The 20,816-nt window shown below is 48.5% G+C and overlaps 1 protein-coding gene across 1 annotated transcript; it reads right to left on the reverse strand.

The window, feature by feature from the left end:
• Positions 1 to 5,407: 5,407 nt before the first annotated feature.
• NEFL (neurofilament light chain) lies at positions 5,408 to 10,268 on the reverse strand. Its single transcript, XM_005534062.3, has 4 exons — positions 9,204 to 10,268; positions 7,780 to 7,904; positions 6,688 to 7,004; positions 5,408 to 5,974 (listed from the first exon to the last, which is right to left on the reverse strand). Exons 1-4 carry the CDS (start codon positions 10,251 to 10,253, stop codon positions 5,787 to 5,789), a joined length of 1,680 nt encoding a protein of 559 aa, XP_005534119.1. The 5' UTR covers positions 10,254 to 10,268; the 3' UTR covers positions 5,408 to 5,786.
• Positions 10,269 to 20,816: the final 10,548 nt, after the last annotated feature.

Genomic DNA, 20,816 nt, shown 5'->3' on the forward strand with positions numbered 1-20,816 from the left:
TGTGGCTTGTTCTGATGACTTTTTCCCCAGTTGAAACCCTCCCCTGAGCTGTATGCTCACTCCTGAATGGGAATGTAGTTGCGTGGGTTGAAAACTGCTGGAGGTTTTTTTTCCCCTTAGTGTTCTTGTTTGTCTAGGAGCTGGACTTTGATGGTGCTTGGGGGGTCCCATCCAGCTCAGGATGTTCTGTGGCTTGGGAATTGGATATGATGGACAAATTTCCTCTACCAACACAAAGGCTGGATTAAGAAGATAAGAGCCTTATCCCAAAATTTCTAGAAAGAGGAAACCATTGAACACCTCTGCCTGGCCTTGAGGTGCTTAGAGGGGTTGCTGTTGCTTTTTTTTTTTTTTAGGAAGAGGAAGGTCTCTAAACCCTCAATCCTGCTCATGTTGAGCCAAAAAATGTTAAAACCTGCTGTAAGTATGGTTTTCCTCCTTACGCCCCAACATCCACACATAGAGAGTCAAATTCCAAATAATTCCTTGATTTTCCTGCTGGAGAGAGGTATTATGAGCCACAGCTGGGTGTGGCACCAGTTTGTCACTGAATTGAGCAAAATCCCACTAAGGGAACTCAACCAAGCCACCACGAGGTCCTCAAAATGGGCTTGGTTCTGGTTATTTTATCCCCTCTTGCTTTAATTGTATGGGAACCTCCTTATTAATTCTCTGACTCCAATGATCAAAAAAGTCCAATGTGCCTCTAAACACAAAATTTGAAAATCAAAAATTAGCCTAAGGGTTTCAAACCCAACACTTTCTAATTCCCAGCAGCCAAGGGATGGCCTCTCCCAGGTTGGCTTTGTTAAGGGCAAAGCCAATCGAAAATTGCTCTATGTGGAAAAATAAATGGAGACAAATTAAACAAAAGGAAGAAGATAAAAGCCCCAGCTCCAATGTGGGAATTAATTGGTCATTATGGCATTAATTTTGTGTTTATTTCCCATTTTGAAAGGAAAATGGAGATTGCAGTTGCTGCCCCACCTCCCGTAACTCACAAAGAAATGCAAATAATTTTCAAGCCTGGATTCAGGTCATGGACTGAATCTGTTCTGAAATCTGTTACCTAATTGAGGGTCTGATCAAAATCTAGGATTTCCATGTGCCTTCAATTCTTCGCCCCATCAATAATTGAAGATCAAGGAGTTTTTAATTGAAAGGGCTCAGCGTGTTCTTCACTGGAGAAATGGTGGAGAGTCCACAACAGATAAGGCTTTCAAATAAATCAGGGTGTCTTTGTGGAGCCAACCAAAGGATGTTTCTCCTGCTGCTATCAATAATGGGAATCTGTGCTCCACAGCTTGGCTGCTGAGTGATGTTTAATTAAAGCAGAATTAAAAAAATTACATGGCAGCTCATCTGTGGTCATGTGTGGGTGTGACACAAAAATAACTTTACCTTTAGGAATAAGGAGTTCAGCACTCCCCTATTTTTGGTATCTGCACCAAACTGGGTTAAAACACAAGGTGCCCAAAGGTTTGTGAGAATTGAAAGTGTTTTCCGCTTGGATTTAAGCAAAATTTTCAAGAGAAGACCACAACTAAACCAGCGACCAATATTTAACATGGAATTATGCATGTGCTTCCAGGTAAGTTCTAGAAGCCACTAAAATGTCCCAAACTGCAAAACCCCTCCCACAGAACTGAAATTTAGGAATCTTCAGCATGGAGAGGAAGGGTCACCTTGCACTGTGGATTCAATGCTGGTGTTTGCAAGAGCCTCGGGAACATTTAATGTGTGCAGGTGGGATCCCAGCCAGGCTATTTTTCATGCTAGGATTCCTTTCCAGCTTCTTTCTCTTCAGTCCTGGTAGGACACAGCTCCAGGGACCTCCAAAATCGTGATTTGGGTGGGTTTGTTCCTGCTTGCACTTGGGGAATCCAGGATTGCAGCTGGACCAACCCCAGGGTGCATCCATTCCCTGGATGGTTTTGGGAGGCAAACTCTTGGCATGATGTGTTTCACAACATCTTCACTTCCCCCCTTACCCACCCAAAATATCTCACAGTTTGTACTTATCACCCACAACTGTATTTTCCCCCCTGCTCTAACACACTGGATTTGTGAATTTAGCCCATTTCCCACTGCAGATGTTCCCAGCAAATCCTAAGAGGAACAAGCAAGTGGTTAACACATTTCTAAATGTTTATAAATCCGTAAGAACTGATTAATATTTAATGGTGCCAAGAGGTTTTGTCTACTGACATCTGCAATCAAACAGTTTCAAAAGAGAGCACAATTCCCGGGCAAAGAAGCATAAATAGCATGTTATTTGCCTGTTCTGCACCAATTACTCCTCCAGACTGCACAGAACCAGTGAAGGGAATAATTATTTTCAGACAGAGAAGTTCATTAAACAATAAATAAAAAAATCCATGAAGGGAAAAATAATAATTAAAAGGAATTTACAAGGAGGACTTCAGCATTTTTTAAGGTGGGATATTCAGACCACTGTGACTTCAGGAGCTGGAGGGCTCTAAACAAGGTTCTTTTTCCTGTGCTGGGTTGTCAAGATGCCACAGTTATTTTACAGCATCCCAGAACAAAATTCCAGGTGGGAACAAACTGGGACGCATTACAAAACACAAATAGGATGCATTTGCCAGGGAGCTGAGTCAGGCACCAGAATTTTCTCCAGTCATCAGGGCTTGTGGTCTCCCCATTCGCATGTGGGCTTTATTCCTGCTTTTTCACAGTTAAAGTCTCCTTAACTAATCCAGGAAGGCAGCAAATGATGATTTGTTAATTATTTAGTTATTAGAAGGTGAATTTCAGGGATGTGGAGGTTCTGTACAGGTGTTCCCCTTGCTGAGGGGTGGGGGTGTGTGTGCATCTCATGGAGAGCATCCAGCACCTCCCTGGGTGCTCCCTGGGGTGAGATCTCAGCCTGAGCCAGACCCAAAGAGCAGGAAAAGCCCCCAGGACCCTTCTGGCTTGGCAGAGGTGAAGCTGCTACTGCAGCTGCAACTCTGGTGAAAGTTCCTCCCAAGCCTCCCTCTGCCAGCTTGTACTGCATTGCGTCAAAAGCAGTGCCTGGATTTCCCAAGGTGAGGTGAGTGCTGGAAGCAGGATCCACCCCACAGCCCTGGGAGCAGCTGGGAACCCGTGAACCCAAAATCCAGCCCAGGCTCCCTCCCAGCAGCCTGGGCAGCAGGGCTGGGGGCCCCAGCAGGTGCTCGCTGCAGAGTCAGCCCTGCTGCAGCTCCTGCTGGGGCTGACTCAGCCCTGCAGAGCTGCAATGCATTAAAAATAACCAAGGGAGCAGGGATCAGCCTGGGAACGGCAGCAGGAGAGAGAGGAGAGCTGCTGGAGCTCTGCAGGTGCTGCTCTGGAGCAGCACTGGCTGCACAGGGAGCTTTGCTTCCCAAAACAGAGAGTGATGCAAAGGGCTGAGGGAAGGAGGAGTTTGTCAGCAAGAAAAAGTTGTGAAAGAGGACAAAAATTTGGGTTTTGAAGAGTTAAAGGAGGTCAGAGTGCTTGGAGAAAGGCAGGACTTGATATATCATGGAATGGTTTGGGTTGGAAGGGACCCTAAAGCTCATCCAGTGCTACCCCTGCCATGGGCAGGGACACCTCCCACTGTCCCAGGGTGCTCCAAACCCCATCCAGCCTGGCCTTGGGCACTTCCAGGGCTCCTGGAGCAGCCACAGCTTCTCTGGGAATTCTATCTCTGCCCCTCAAGATCCTCTAAACAAAGAATTCCTTCCCAATATCCCATCTAAACCTCCTCCCTGTCAGTTTGAAGCGGTCCTCCCTTGTCCAGCCCCTCCACCCCTGGTCAGTGCTCTCTCCAGCCCAGCTCTCCAGCTCTGCTCTACCTTTAATGGTCCTGATGGGCTCTGGCCAGGGCTGGAAAAGGACTTTTGTCCCCAGGAGCAGCCCCTCTGTCCCAGGCTGGCCAGGCACCCTTCCTGCTGGAGCAGCCGGGCAGCTCCCCAGAGGCAGTGCTTGTTTCTGAGAACTAGCTCTCATTTCTTATCTCTGAGCAGCAGCCCCAACAGTCTGCCTGGGGAAGCTGGAGCTGGCACACCCCGGAGCAGCTCCCCTCCATCCCCCAACAGCTCTGAAAGCTCTCTGTAGAGAGCACTGCAAGCTCCCCCAAGCTCTCCTCGCCACTGCCCTGGAGATGGAAAAGGAATTCTGCTTTGTAACAACAGCTTGCCATTGACACAGGGCGAAAAAGCTCCCATTAAAAGCAGGAGGGAAATGTGGAAAGAAATATTTCAAGAGGTACTGTCGAAGGAAGTGAAAATTATTTTACTTGTTTTTCTTCTGGTTCTCAAAAGCATAAAAATCCCAGGAAAGAAGGGAAAAAAAGATTGGAGATGGCACTGGGGCTCTGTGAGCTACTGAAATTACTGCTTTTCTGAGTGGTTTCACCAAGCTTCTTTTTCTTTCTCTTGCTGCTTGGGAATGTGGAAGAAAATAATAGTTTAAAGTGCTTACTTAATTCATCATAATCTTTTTATCACCCTTTAAACACTGAAAAGGGAAATGCTTTTGGTACCCCCCTAAAACTTGTATAAAAAAGAGATTTCCTTTCTCTCTGGACAAAGCTGTTGAGGAGAACACAAATCAACTGATGCCACATCATCAGTGCATAAAATCAAGTTACCCCATAATCCTGTGCAAAAATTCACCCAGACAAGTCTTTCAGTAAAGTTTAGTGCAGCCACTAATGCCTATTTGAACTCAAATTTCCATGGGTTTATTTTATTGAAACTGGATTAATTTGCAGCATTGGCCCAGTGCTTGCCCTTACAAGGTTTAATTTTATATATCAGCTTTAGGTAATTGAACATTGACAGGCTCAGAGCATAGGACACTGCTTGTGGAATCTCCAGGCTGTGCTGCTATTCAGATGCTTCTTTTTTAATGCATTTTTTAAGCTCAGTTAAAGCTTTTAAAAGGCCCTGGGAATTCTCAGAAGAAAATGAGTCTCTGCAGCCCAGAGAAGGTTGAGTTCAGACAGCACCTGGGGGAGGCAGCTCCTTCCCCCACACCATCCATCCTTCTAACTGCTCAGCATGGTTTGATTTTAATGTTATTTTGGAAGATATTCTTTGCTCCAAGCCTCACCTGCACCCTCAGTTGTTCTTCCCTCTCCCCACTGACCCCCCAGACACCAAACAACCTCTGCCACAATTTAACAGCCACATTTGCTTCTCCCCTCTGTATCGGTTTGATGAAATTCGCGTTTTTCAGAAGGGAGCTGGTGCTTGTTGCACCCTCAGCCAGTGAGATCCAAGCCAGCCGCCACCACACCCCAGGGTATTTTTGTAAAATGTGTTAAACTTTACACCCCCAAGAGATTTTTCCTACTTCTCATTCACAAGACGAGTGGAACAAACTCCTTTATCTACCTTTTAAGGGCATCAGTGACACAGGACAAGCACGAAGAATCTGTGTAAGCATTTCTGAACTTTATTGACTGCTTTATTGCACGTACTTAATGAAGCCTCCATCATTTCCCTCACCCACCGTTTCCAGAATTATTGTAAATGCAAGTTAAAGGTAACCTTTCATTCCCACCACTTATTCCCCCCCCCCATTTTTAAATGTTAAGATTCTAGGTCACCCAGGGAAGACGAAAGCCCTGAACTCATACGTGGAACCATGCGGCACTCGGGGAGCAAGCCTTGGGTGCTCTGCAAGCAAACTCAGACTCTGCACAGGGAGAAACATCATAATCATGAACTGGAACCTCAGTGTTCACTGAATTAAATAGGTGAGACTGCAGCTGGAGCTCAGTCAGTCGCTTCTGATGGAGAGCTGCCCTCAGATCAAGCCTTCTTCTTGTCTTCGCTCTCTTCTTTTCCTGCCACTTCTTTCTCTTCCTTCTCCTCCTTCTCCTCCTCACCAGCTTCCTCAGCAGCTTCCTGGGACTCCTCCCCTTCTTCTGCTGCTGTTTCTTCCCCTTCTCCTTCCTCTTCCTCACCCTCTTTGGCTTCTTCTGATTCCTCCTTAGCACCTTTGAAGGACAGGAAGGTATTTCACATCCAGGTACAATTCCTGATCCCAGTTCAGTGGGAATCCCCTCCAACCCCAGGCACTCCGGCCAGCTACAGAAAAACTGCACAACCAATTTCTCCTGGATTTCAGGGGGAGTGAAACACTTCATAAATCATGACCTTGAAAAATACCAGTTCTGGACTCAGTGCTTAAAGCCTTATCCAAAGACTTGAATTATCTTTCACTGCTCTCCAATTGGCTCTTTAGCTGTAATTTCACTGTAATTAAACTTCACATTAATGAACCCCTCATAGTTCAGTGGCCACCAATGTCTTGCAGAGAAGCAATGTTGCCATGCACTGAACCCAGTAATTCCAGCCCCACACATCAGCTGATGTTCCCTTTATCTCAGGCTACTCCCTGGGAATTCATATTTAGCTCAGGATGTCCTTGATCCTTCTTTTTGAGGATGTCTGTAACATCTGACCATTATCATTGGGGTTTTTGGAAACCTATAATCTGCCTGATTTGAACACTTGACCTTATCTTCCATTCAATATTCAGACTTTCCTGGTAAATTCCATGCGCTTAACCCCACCATCCTTTGGCTCATGGGAGTAGAAAAGGAAAGAGCTTTAATCATTAGATTTAATCACTGGGATTTTTGGGGTTTATCCTATAGGAGCAGGGTGCAGCATGAATTAAAGGAGTCTAAAAGTAACTCTTAAGTACCTTCCTCCTCTTCTTCAGCCTCTTCTCCTGCTTCTTCCTCACCTTCCTCTTTCTCTTCCTCTTCACCCTCTTCTGCAGGAGCTGCCTTGGCTTCTCCTGCTTTAGCAGCCTCGATTGTTTCCTCAATTTCAATCTGCTCCTCCTGGACGTGGCTGGAGTAGTAGGTGGGGAAGGAGCGGGTGGTCATCAGGTACGAACTGGACTGGAGGCCGCTGTAGGCGGACCTGCCAAAGGTGGGGGCACTCTGGCTGTAGCCACTGGTGATGCTGCCCACACTGGTGAAGCTCAGCCGGGTCTCCTCCCCTTCCAGCAGTTTCCTAGCAGGGAGAAAATAAAAGCAAGGAGAGAGGAGTTGGTTGTGCTGCAGCAGGACTCAGCATCACGAGCCCTGCAGACCGCATATGTGGTTATTCTTTAAGGGCTTGTTTCACACTATGCGCCACTGCTACACTATTTCCTTGGAATAGTTCCTTCAGATGCATCCACTGTGGATGAATTAACACTTTTCCTTGTTGGAAGGAACAGGAAAAACCTTTCTAGACCCAGGTCCTTCTGGCAGGTGAAGCTAGAGGTATATTTTGCCACCCTCGTACAGCCCAGTGTGGCTGGAACAATTTGCTGCTGAGCTGGCAGACAAGGTTTGGAGCTGCTCTTCCCAGTATTCCCCCTTGTGGCTCCCACAGAAATTCTGTTCTAGCATTGAAATCTCTCAGTATCTGAGACAAAACATCATAGTGATTTAGCAGCAATTCTACTGGAAAATATTTATTTTGTAGATTTGCAAATTAGAAAAAAAAGAATCCCTGTTCTTGAGGGATTTCCCATTTTGAGAATGAGCCGCTGGTATTGAGGAATTCCAGTGATACAAAATCTCTTTCCCAAGTACAGAACAAGTACTTTTATCTGTAAGGATGGAGAACTGAGATCATTTATTGCCAAGCTAAAAATTCTGTGTGCACATAGAGAGGAGCTGATTAAACTCTGCCACAAATCTATAAAAATTTCTGCTGGGGGAATGATAAATAACCTGAATTCTCCTGGAGAATGGAAACTGCTCTGAGTTCTAGCTCATTAAAACATCCCCCACCATACCTATAAGCTGCAATTTCGATGTCCAGGGCCATTTTCACATTGAGCAGGTCCTGATATTCCTTCAAGTACCGAGCCATCTCGCTCTTTGTGGTTCTCAGCTCATTCTCCAATTTGTTGATTGTATCCTGTTGGATGGAACAATATTGACAGTGTAAAATTCTGTTCTCTCAAGTCTAGCAATAATCACAAGGATTTTTTCCAACCCTTTTAACTTAATCTTGCTCTAGCACACAGACACTGCACAGCTCCCACTCCACCCTCAGCCAAAAAGAATCATTTAACACCTTCCTGGCAGGTTTTCTACTCTACATTATTCCAGCCCAATTCAACACACAGAACTCAATTTTCTGGTACCCAAGTGCTAAAGCATCTGTGAAATTTGCGTATTGTTTCATTTGGATTTTGGCCTTTTAAGAGCTTTTTCTAATTTTAGCTTAGGGATATCCATTGATGATCCTTGCAGGTTCCTTCCAACTTGGGATATTCTATGATTCCGTGATTTTTCGGGACAGTATAGTTCAGGGTGTATCAGTACATGGACACATGATATTGGGATTTTTCAGGGGCATTTTGCATTCGGATTTTACACCACCTCACACTTCAGATAAGCAGTACCAGAAGCAAAGTCCCCATCTCTGGGATGATTTTGGTAATTCAGATCCTGATTTGTCTCTGTATTTCCACACCATATCCTCATTTATAGCTCTGTGGCATTCGGCACTGTGATTTTAGGATGCCTTTTCTGCAACACGGGCACAGCACAAACCGGGAGCGATGCCCCAGACAACACCCCCTGCAAACCTGATCCACTCTTCTGTGAGACTCTGCAGACCCCAACTCCCCTCACCTGCGGAGCCCAGCAAACCCTGAACCCCCTCACCTGCAGAACCCTGCAAAACCCTTCAAACCCCAATATCCATCCCACCACCTGCAGAGCCCAGAAAACTCTGAAACCCCTCACCTGCAGAATCCTGTAAAACCTGACCCCTGTCACCTGCAGAGCCCTTCAAATGCCATCATGTCATCACCTGCAGAGCCCTCCAAACCCCATCATGTCATCACCTGCAGAGCCCTCCAAACCCCATCATCCCCTCACCTGCAGAGCCCTCCAAACCCCATCATCCCCTCACCTCCAGAGCCCTCCAAACCCCATCATCCCCTCACCTCCAGAGCCCTCCAAACCCCATCATCCCCTCACCTACAGAGCCCTCCAAACCCCATCATCCCCTCACCTCCCCAGCCCTCCAAAACCCCTCATCCCCTCACCTCCAGAGCCCTCCAAAACCCATCATCCCCTCACCTGCAGAGCCCTTCAAACCCCACCACCCCCGCATTTTCAGAGCCCTTAAAACCCCAACTTCTCCCGCCCTTCACATCCCATCACCCCCTCCCCTGAGGGACCCCTCCAGCCCCCACCCCCCCACCTGCAGCGCGGAGATATCCGCGCTCTGCTTCTCTTCCAGCTCCTGCAGCTGCTTCTCCAGCGCCTCGTTCATGCCGCGGGTGGCCTCGATCTCCAGCGTCTTGGCCTTGAGCAGGCGGCGGCTCTCGGACACCTCATCCTTGGCGGCGCGCACGGCGTCCGTGTTCTTGGCCGCGCTCTCGCTGAGGACGGTGAAGCGGCTGCGGAACCACTCCTCGGCGTTCTGCATGTTGCGCGCCGCCAGCTTCTCGTACTGAGCGCGGATGTCTCGCAGCGCTGCCGACAGGTCGGGCTTGGCCGACACATCCATCTCCACGGACAGGTGAGCGTACTGGATCTGCGCCTGCAGCTCGGCCAGCTCCTCCTCGTGCACCTTCTTGAGGAAGGCCAGCTCGTCCAGCAGGCTGTCCACGCGTTTCTCCAGTTCCGCCCGCGCCAGCGCCGCCTCGTCCGCGCCCTTGCGCACCTCGAGCAGCCGCGCTTCGGCGTCCTCGCGGCTCAGCACCTCCTCCTCGTAGCGCGCCTGGAGCCCCCGCAGCGTCTCCTCCAGGCTCTCCCGCTCGCCCTGCAGCGCCTGCTTCTCGCTCGTCGCCTCCTCCGCGGCCAAGCGCAGCTCGCGGATCTCCTGCTCGTACAGCGCGCGGAAGCGGGAGGGCTCGGCGTGTTTCTGCCGCAGCACCAGCAGCTCAGCCTCCAGCACCTTGTTCTGCTGCTCCAGCTCGTGGACGCGCTCGATGAAGCAGGCGAAGCGGTCGTTGAGGTCCTGCAGCTGCGCTCGCTCCTGGCTGCGGATGGACTTGAGGTCGTTGCTGATGGCGGCCACCTGGCTCAGGTCCAGGCTGTCCACCGAGTGCAGCAGCGAGCCCGAGGCGCTGGAGGTAGCGTAGCTGCGGCGCACGGACACGGAGGACACAGGCGCGGACAGGCTAGAGTACGCGGAGCGCGCCGAGCTGAAGCCGCCGCCGCTGCGCACCGACACATGGATGCGCGGGCTGTCCGCGTAGCGCCGCTTGTAGGACGGGAAGAACGGGTCGTAGCCGTACGAGCTCATGGCTGCAGGGGCTCCACCGGCTGCTCTGCGGCAGGCGCCGCCCGCACCCCGATATTTATCGGCGGGGAGGGCAGGCGGAGCGGCCTCTGGGCGGGGACGGGGCGGGGCACGGCGACATCACCGCGGGGAGGTGATGCCGGGAGTGGTCCATTGCCTCGCTGCTGTAATGCCCTGAGCAGCACGAGCCGGAGCTCGCCCCGGTGATGCCTGGACAGCTCCGGCCATCACGGCAGTTAGGGAATGCCTGGACAGCTCCGGGGATCACGACAGTGAAAGGATGCCTGGACAGCTCCGAGCATCCCTGCAGGAGTGGGGGGCTGTGACCGGTCCGCTCTGAAGCGGCCCCGGCTCGGCTCCCCCTCATCGTCTCAGCTCTCCTTGGGCACAGCCTCGAACCCTCCTGGGACATCTCTCGGCTCCCCCTCAGGGCCCCCTCTGGCCCTTTCAGATCCAGCTCCCCTCAGGTCTATCTGCACCCCCAACCCGCCCAGGCTGTGTTTAATACCCAGCTCTGCTTCTCCACAGCTGCCTTCACAGAAGCTTTGTAATGTGCTGCAAGCCCCAGGTTGTGGCTGAGGTTGCCTCGGTGAGGTTGGGGGACACCCAGCCATGGCTGCAGCTCAGCACCCTCAGACATGTATAAATAGCATATTTTTTTGCCTCCAGTTTGCAGTTTTCACAAGGCATGAGACCTCTCTGAGCCCCTGCATCCTCCCCACATCCTTTGTTACAAATGGTCCCTAATAACCAGGTAATTCTAGGATCATGGGACCCTGGAATGTTTTGGGTTGGGACACATCTTCAAGCCCATCCAGTGCCACCCCGCCATGGGCAGGGACACCTCCCACTGTCCCAGGGTGCCCCAAGCCCCGTCCAACCTGGCCTGGGGCACTTCAGAGGAAGCCTGGCAGTGATGTTTGTCCTTTCATTACACGAAAGCAGAAGCAGACACAGGGCGGTTCTCAGTCCTGGCAGAACACACTGTTACCTGCTTCCTTGAGATTCCCTGGAGCCAAGTCTGTCTGAGACATGGATTACAGGGACAGGACAGGATATTTATCCTTGTCTAATCTGGCTAATACAGAGATTAAATTGGACAGCTGCATTGCAGCTACCTCTGGGCTGTGCTATTACCACTGGTTGGTTAGAACAAAGCAGTATTTATGTAGTAGAGATTTATCAGAGGTAAATTAGAGATGTGTTGAGCACAGACTGCATGGGAGGCTCAAAAAGACAATGAGAATTCGCCTCTTGAAGTCAGGAGGTCAAATATATCACAAAACAGACTCTTCAGAGTTTTCTCCAGGAAGGAATGAAAGCCAGCACAGATTGGGGGACATTTATTAGACAGATATCACAAAAAAGCTGAGGTGCTTCCCAAAGAAAGGTGAAAGACTTAGTAACATGTATGAATTAATGTGCGTGTCAGTAATTGCAGTGGTAATTGGGTATTTCAGGCACAAATAAATGTTTCTTTTATAGCAGCCTTTTAGGAAAGGTAGAGCAGGGTGGATTTAATATATTTCCCATCAGGAACATCACCTGTTTTGTGGCAGCTTCTCCATAAGTTTCAGGGTATTTAAATATGAGGATCATTGAGCCGTGAAGGGCAAAGGCCTCTCAGAGGTACAAAGCTGCAGTCCCTGCTCATCCGAGCTCATTCTGGGTAGAATCAACTGTACCAAGAGCTCATAAAGGCTTAAGTGTCACCTATATCCCAGCAGAGCTGCTGGGAGACTTTATTCTGCAAATCTACAGAGTCCTCCTGAAGATCAGTGCAGCTGCTCTCAGCAGCCGGCACTGCAAGCCCAGCTCCTGCCTCGATTTTTATTCACTGTTTGTTTTTTAAATTCCAGTCGTGGCTGCATTCATGCATGTCAGAGCAGTCATTCATGATTCAGAATATGCAAAGGAGAGCAGCACAGGTGGAGTTTTCTGTGCTAATCTGTTTTATCTTTAGCAGAGATTGGGCTTGAAAGGGGAAGAAATAAGGAAGAGACACTGTAGAGAGGAGGATTCACAGTGTGTTGGTCAGGGATTCAGGGAGCTGATATTTTCTGGGATACTCAGCTCCTGCAAACTGAAATACCTTGTTTCATGCCAATGGATTTATGCTAATCTGCCCTACAGCAGCCTGAGCACAAGATTTAATTATTAATGCTATAATTTATTGTGACATGTATTAATAAAGGAATGTACCTCAGCTTGTAAAAACCATCGTGCTTCAGATCCCAGCAAAACAAGCCTCGTACCTGTAGGCTGTTCATACTCCTTCTCACATGTTTTTTGAGTGGAAAACCCTTTGCTGTGTGCCAGGAGGATGGGGAGGAGGATTTGTCTGCAGATAGCCCTGCATTGTGGAACCTCCGTGGGATTCAGGGTGAGGATGGAGCTTTGGTACTCCAAGGAAAAGAAAGCCACTCCTGAAGGCATCCTGCTCCCCAGACTTGTATTTCCAGGCACAGGGGAGTGCTGAGCGATTCCATCATTCCCTTTGTGTCCCTTTTGTTGCTTTCTGCCATAATGCAGAGGATAATCAAGGCCCTGGATGTGTTACTGTTAGAAAAATCAATATTGTGAGCAGGGGAAGGGGAGGAAGCAGGGCTGGTTCCAGCCAGGATGGAGTGGCCTGTGCCACTTGTCTCATTTGCAGCAGCTCATCCCTTTGGCCCTGGTGCAGCTGAAGCTGTTCCCTCACTGGTTTAACTGAATGTGAGCGTCCCCAGGCCATCAACACTTCAGGCAGAGAATCCCAAAACCAGGTTCACCTCACAAAAACATTCCCTGGGTGACCTAAATAGTGCAAATTGTTCTGAGGGATGATGCAGAAATGGAAAGGTGGCTGCTCCCCATCCCTGGCAGCATCCAAGGCCAGCTTGGAGCGGCCTGGGAGAGCGGGAGGTGTCCCTGCCCATGGCAGTGGATGAATTTTGAGGTCCCTCCCAACCCAAACCATTCCAGGATTCCAAATCCCAGCGCTGCCTGAGGAGAAGCAGCAACTCCAGGGCAAAACATTCCTGTTCATTCCTTCACTGCTGCATCCATAAAAAACACATCCTGACCTGCAACTGGTATTTCCTCAAGGAAAACCTCAGACCTGAGCCCTGCACTGGGGCCTCACTGAGCACCAGGAAATTACCTGAATGCACCCACTGAACTCTGGTGGGGTTTGCCTTTTTTTGCTTTTTTTAATCTAAGAATTTCCCATCAGGAACTTTTTGGGTAGAGCCTTCATTGTCTGCTGCTGCTTTTATTGCAGAAGCACAGAAGGAGCTGTCGCTTGTTTAGTTGGGATTTACACTGAAATCAAGCAGTCCTGAGTAAAAAAACCCAAAAACCAAAAAACAAAAAACAAAAAAAGAAAAACTATTAGTTTTCCTTTTAAAAAAATTTCTTTCTACCACATAAAAGCCCAGCTCTGAGGGAGTCAGGCACTCCCACTGCTAAAAATGTTCAATAGCTCTGATGTCAGGTCTTATGTATTTGTCTAAAATTATATCAAGGTGTCTGGATGAGTTGAATTAAAACAGACAAAAGAAAATACTCTGATCTATTTTGATGAATTGGAACAAAATCTCACATTTTAGGAATTCCTTTTCCTATATTCCAAACACTCCTTTTAACACAACACTCACAGGAATTTCCAAACCAAAGTAGAATTTTGTCTGCGAGGACTGAACTACAGTCTCTGGGAGACTCAGAAGAAATGCAAATAAGTGCTTAATTTCTTTCCTTTGAAGCACTATTTGCTTTGTTGGTGCCAGATATAGCAAGGGCCTGGGCATTTCACATGATTTTATTGTTGTTTATACCAATTTCTGCACACAGTAGCAGCAATTTGCTCACTTTGAGTTCATTCTGTCTCTTGATTACAGGAGCTGGAGGAAGCAGGCAGCCAATTCTTTCATCTGAGCTCTACCAGGGAACACTTAATTAGAAGATTCATTAATTAGGTTTGTTTACTTGTTGGATCAGGCCTGCAAATTAGGCTGCAACATCTGATGGCAGAACCCAGATTTGGTTCTTATCTCCCAGAATCAATTAAATTAATGTTCTTTTGGTTCCAGCAATTAAACACCAACTGAGAGGGTTTTGAGCCAAATCCTGGAGTGGCTTGAGTGGAAGGGACCTTAAAAAAACCACCTTTTTCCACCCTCTGCCATGCGCAGGTCACCTTCCTCCAGCCCAGGCTGCTCCAGCCTGGCCTTGGGCACTCCCAGGGATGGGGTAGCTTCTTCAGACAAATAAAACTCCTGAAAAAAACCCCTCCCAGCCTGTTTGGAAGGGGATAATTTATTAATTTGCAAGGTCTCATTGTTTTAATTTGGTTTCTGCCCATGTGAGGAGCAAGGGTTGGACCCAACAGGCTGCACCAGGAGGTGGGTTTAGGCTGGCCCTAACTTTAAACCTCACTGGAGTCCCCCACTTAAGGCCACCTGGTGATCTCAGTTGAGCTGAGCTTTGTTGTGCCCTAAAAAGCTGCTCTGGGAACCAGCCCCATCCCTGCTGTGAAGATTTCAGTGGTCTCTAGCAATAATTCTGTTTTTGTGCTGTTGGTTAAGGGCTGGGTGCTGAAGGAACATGTGCTCAAGCAAGCGCAGCTGATTCAACAGGAGAAATTTAATATCCCTCGTGTTTTGGGAGTTGTAGCCTTATAGTAGCAGCAATATCCAGAGGGAAGCAGTGGAATATTCCCCTATTTTCCCATTTTTGCCGTGCCAGCCGAAGTAAGTCCTGTTGGTGACAGGATGAAGCAAGAAAACTGCATTTAGAACACAGCCTAATGCAGCCAGAGACTCCATTTCCTTCCCAAAATTTTCCACTATGAATGAAAATAAAGATAAAACATGGGTCCAAAAGTCATCTTGTGGGCTGCAAGGACAATTAAAAAGCAGAGGGATTTTAGAGTCGTGGTTTTATCTACAGGGAGCTGAAGCAGAGAATGCTCTTTGGTCACAGAAAGGGGATGAACAGCTGAGTCATACTTTCCCTATAATTCACTTATTTCAGTCTTTGGGATATCTTTCCCCCTTGCTGCAGAGGCAGCAATAAAATCCATGTGGGATGTTCCCAAGGCCACCCTGGGGTGAGTGAATCATCTCCCCCACGCTCATAAGTGAAAAGCATTTCTTGGGAAGATGTAAAAACCCCTTTATTTCACAGCCTGGCACAAGCCACAGCCCATAAAACACTGATTTCAGGGAGAAATAAAGCTGGGAGAGCTGTGCTGCAGTGAGGTGGCTTGAGGCTGTGCTCAGCTCTGCAGGCTGTGAATAAAAATCCCTGAATTCTGCAGCCAAAAGCAGCAAACGTCCCCGCCCAGCCCTCCCTGCAGGCTGCACATTCCTGGTGCTGTCCTTAGGGAGTCCGGGCTGTCTGTGGGATGGAACAGGAACCACCTCCATCGCTCTGGGTTTATTTTATCATCACTTAATTGAAAACTTTGCAGAGGTCTGCAAATACTCATCTCCATTTCAGCTGTTTCATCCCTGGCACTTCTCCTCCTGGAGAGAAAAGGGTTTTGCACCACTCTGGGGCAGAGATGAAATGATAAATTACCCAGCCTGGATGAGAGGCTCTCCCAGCAGAGGTTATTGGGAGAATCAGGGCTTTTATTGGCACTACTGATAAGTGAAGATAAGAAGTTGCTGGTTTTAACTTTTATAAATTTTTTTTGAGGGAAAGATTTTTTAATATTATTATAATATACAAAATATTTGTATATTATAATATGCAATATTAAATATATTTATATTATAATATGCAATTTTTTGGACAAATACTTCACTTACATTTAAACTGCAGTTGGGTTTTCCCTTTTCTTTTTTCCCTTTAACATCTCTCTCTCTTAGTCCCTTCTTTAACTCTTGATAAAAGCTTAAATGGTAAAAGTTTGAGTATTAAAACCTGTTTCAGACATTTTATTTGGATCCTTTAATCATGTTCATATTAATAAATCTTTACCAATTCTTTTCAGTTGTCTTGATCACCATAATTATATTTTTCTGGTTTGTTAAATGTACATTCATTATTCTTCCCACAATCTTTCCCTCTGTCCAATCCCATTCCCAGCGTGTTTCCTCTAGACTCAATTGATGCCAAAAGGAGTTCAGAGCCTGTTTTTCTGGAGAAGATCTTAAGGATATTCAGTATTTTTTTAGTATTCCAGCACTTGCATTGTGACAATTTTAGACCCTTTAAAAACCTTCAGGTCGGTAGAAATTACAGCATCAATTTGGCTTTTATAGAAATAAATTATATTATTGAAATAACAGGTCACTAGAATCATGTTTAATTTAGGGAACGCCTGAAAATTTGTTTGAAGACTCCAAAGCTGGGTGGATGCTCTGAGTCTGCAGCTTTGGCTGCAGGAGGAGGAGGAGGTGTTTTGACAGCTCCTGCACAGCCAGGAGGGAGCAAAAGCACAGCCACAGGCAGGTGCAGGTGCCTTTTGGGGCTATTTCCTCCAGGTGTGTGTGTGTGTGTGTAAGAGCTGGGGGTGAGCCAAGGGGAAGGGAGGAGTTATTCCTGACAGAAATGCAGCTGGTGAATAAAACACCAGGCAGCCACTGAGCTCAGAGGAGGGAAAAAAAAAAAAAAACAACAACCAAAAACCTCCTGCAGATTTCATTTGGGATGGGCAAGAATGTCCAAATCTGGACTTGCCATCCCTCTCTTGTGATCCAAATCACCCCTCGGGAGCTTGTCACGCCTGGAGCAGCCTGCACAGAGCTGGGAGATACTGTGGGAGGGGAAGGAAGAGAATGCAGCAAGGGTTAATCCTGGATTTGCAGGTCCCTGGGGAAAAACTGCGGGAATTTGGGGTTCTTCCAGCGCCTCTTTCTGGGAATTCTCCTCCAGGCAGCTGCGATCTGGGGGATAAGGGAGGGCAGAGAGAGAGCAGAAACTCCTTCTGCTGGACTTTTTGAGGGGAAAAGCTCCTGCAGGAGATCCAGTGTGTCAGGAGAGCTCCAGGGGCAGTGGAGTTGAATGTCCTTAGGGAGGAATGGCACATGGGAAAGAGGGATTTGGCCTTTTTCCAGTGGAAAAGGACGGGAAGCTCTCTTGCAGGAGCCCTTGGCAGTGCCCTCTGCTCTTTCCAAAGGCGGTGGTGGGAGCCAGGGATTTGTGGATGCTCTGAGGAAGAGGAAGAAGGGGTTGTGCAAGCCCTGCTGTCAGGAGGAGTCCAGGCAGAGCCTTTGCTCCAGTTGCCCGTTCCTGCTCCCTCTGGAAAGCTTCAGGTCCAGCTCCTGGCAAAGGTTCAATGCTGCACCAGCTTGGAAGGGAGGGAGAGAGGAGGAGAGCCCTGCAGAAAGGAGGAGCTCTGGTGCTCCAGGCCACCTTTGAGCAGCAGCAGAGCTGCTGCAAGCCGGGGAAGGGCTGCAAAGAGCCCACTTCCCTTTTCCAGCAGCAATTCCTTCTGTGCTCCGACTTCCAGAGGGTTAAACAGGCTTTCAGCACCGGCAGGCCTCACCCTGAGAGCTGCACTTTGTGTTTTGTGCCACATAAAACTCGCCCCAACAAGGCGAAAAATGAGGCAAAAATGCTGCAGCATGAGGACTGGGATGTCCATGGGAGCAGAACAGTTTTGTCCCAGGGAAAAAGTTTGGATTTTAATGAGAGAAGGGGCCAGGTAAAATTGGATGAGGGGGAAAAAAATCTATTTACACCCCAAATCGACAACAGTCAGGAGGAAGGTGTTAAACAAGAAATAGAGAGGTAGGATGGGAACAGATGGAAAATCAAGAGCGGGTTTTGTAGAAGCCTTGGGGCTCCTCTCCCTTGCTCCTGACACCTTTCCCAAGCACTGACACACGGCAGAGCCTGTGGCCACCAAGAGCTTCTCCACAGCACAGCCAGGCTGAAGGAGCTGGGCCTGTCGTGCAGCGGGAGCAGGAAGAGCCCCTTTCCCTGCTCTGGGATGGGGCTTCCTGCTCTGGGATGAGGTTCCCCACTCTGGGATAGGGTTCCCCACTCCGGGATGGGGTTCCCCAGTGTGGGATGGAGTTCCCCGTTGTGGGATGGGACTCCCCACTGTGCGGTTGAGTTCCCTGCACTGGGATGAGGTTCCCCACTGTGGGAGGAGGTTCTCCACTGCCCTCACACCCCTGACAGCACAAACCCAGGTGTTTGTCCCATAGGCACCTTCCTGTGTTGCTGCTGCAGGAAAGCAGCCTCAGCTGTGGAGCTCTGGGAATTTGTCCCATTTCCCCCATTTTTCTTTTTTTTTTTTGCTCCCATGACAATTATTAAACCAATTACAATTCTGTGGGAACTTGGAGGGGTGCAGGGCAAGAGGGATCAGCTGCTCTTGGTGAGTGGGAGGTGAAATGGCAGAGCAGGAGCGAGCAGGGTCCCAGGTAGGGTGGTGGGAGCTGGGAACATCCCGGCTCTGCTAGTGCCGTCCCTGGAGCCAGACCCTGAGTTTCCCCGGGGTCATGGCTGGCTTTGGAGGGCACTGGTTTTGGCAGGGAGATTTTGGGGCAGGGGCAGAGCAGCTACCACGGATGGGGGTCTGTCCCACAGGGATTGCCTCTGGAGAAGGGCAGGCGGTGCCCCGGCCCCGGTTTGCTGCAGAAGGAGGATGCTGAGGAGGAGGAAGATGTTGAGGAGAATGAGGATGCTGAGTCACTCCCGCAGCTCCTCTGCCCGAGCCCTTCCTGCAGTGACAATGATGGAAACAGCTCATTCTTCTCCCACAATCTGACTTTTGTTTCTCTCGGTTCCCCCCACCTCTCCCAGGCCCAGTCAAAAGGAATCATTGCTTTAAAATAAAGATCTGCGGCTGCAGCTGCCAAGAGGTGCTGCTGAATCCTTTCTCTCCTGGTAATGGATCTTCCCATTCCTCTGGAGAGCTGTAATAATCTTTGATGCACACAGAGAATGCTCCAGCAATTTTCTTCTTTAAAGGAGCCCTCCCGGGTACAGAATGAGTCAGCAGCGATTCTCCATCACTGACACTTCTTGGAAAAAGGGCTGGGCTGGGGAAAACTTGGGGTTTTTTTCATTTCTTGCAGGAATTGGCAGTAATAAAAAGCTCTCTGCTACTGCTTTGCACTGCCTGCTGCACAGTTACTCCTTTAACCTATTTTTCCTCCAAGATTCCTGCAAAAGAGCTCAGTAAAACTCTCAGAAATTGTCCAAATGTGCAGCTTTGGGGAAAAGGGGAAGGAGAGAGATGCATCTCTGTTATGGATATAACACTGTCTGTCACTATGTGTGCCTTGATCAGGGTGATTTTATTTTAAAATAAAATCCCTGGCAGTTTCAAGGTGCCAGGGAATGAACTTGGTCCCAGGGTTGGTGTCAGTGGGGATCTGTTCCTGTGGGTCAGGCCCTCCCTGGACAGGCAGTGTTACAGCTTTGACATGAGAGCAAATCTTCACCTGGTCCCAAAATCCAGACAGGAACAGTTTTAGGACCAGCACCAGAGATATCTGGAGGGGATTGCCTGAGCACTTCCACAGCAGGGTAGGGACTTGAATTCAGACCCGCTGTGACCCAAGAAATCCCCAGTTCTCCTAGAACGTAAATAGTGACTCAAATGAAAAATGAGAGGACAAACCCCGGCCCAGCTGCACCCCCCCAGAGCCCAGGTTTGTGATTTCCCTGGACTCATTCCTGGATGTGGCGTAAGGCAAGGGGACTCTCACCCGCTGCCCCAGACCTGCCCCACTTTGTCATGTACCAGAACAACCAGGAATAAGGAAATCAATTCCTTCTGAAGTGCCTGGAGATTCTATCCCATGTGCAGCTGCTGCAACGTTTTTAATTCAATTTATTAACGGATATAGACATCAGCTCTATTAAATTATCTGCCCATGAGGGATGGAGGGACCAAGAGCAAATTCCATTTGGCCATCGGGGCAGATGAATGATGAGCAGAGACACAGCCCCCATTTGTGCTCACCCAGAGGGAAGGGGCTCAAAGGCACCTCTGTTATTCCTGGGGATGTGGGGTGGGATGGATATTCCTGATTTCAGCCTGGCTAGAGGAGGATCCTGCTGGGCTCAGTCCAAATTCAGTGAGGCTGAGCTGCCTTTGCACCCAGCAGAAATTGGGGTGTAGGTTGAAGCAGGAGAAAGCCGTGTTGGGTTTTGGGGGTGCTGTTAGGGCAGTGCTGGGGCTGGCCTGGAGAGCCCTGCCCAGGGAGGGTTTGGTGCACTGAAACCCCACACCTGCAAAAATCCATCAGCTGTCCTGTCTCCACTTCCCCCCACACAGTCCCTTCCTGCCCAGAGAGCAAAACATCAGCTGTTCTCAGGCTGCTCTAATTTTATAATATAATTTTATTTGATTTTATTCTCAAAAACTGGGAATAAAATCTAGATTTATTGAGATTTTTTAGATAATTCTGATTTTTTTTTATTTTTTTTTTTACCAGCAGAGCCACATTGCAGCTCCGAGAGCAAAACAAAATCAAGGGGTTCTCAGGCAAAAACTGGGAAAAAAAAATCCAGATTTATTGAAATTTTTTTTTAGACAATTCAGATTATTTTTTTTACCAGCAGAGTCACATTCTCGCCCAGAGAGCAAAACAAAATCAAGGGGTTCTGAGGCTC

This window comes from Pseudopodoces humilis, chromosome 30 (assembly GCF_049639895.1).
Source record: "Pseudopodoces humilis isolate 2021_Gansu_Grassland_sample_001 chromosome 30, ASM4963989v1, whole genome shotgun sequence".
In the NCBI taxonomy this organism is placed as follows: Eukaryota; Metazoa; Chordata; class Aves; order Passeriformes; family Paridae; genus Pseudopodoces; species Pseudopodoces humilis.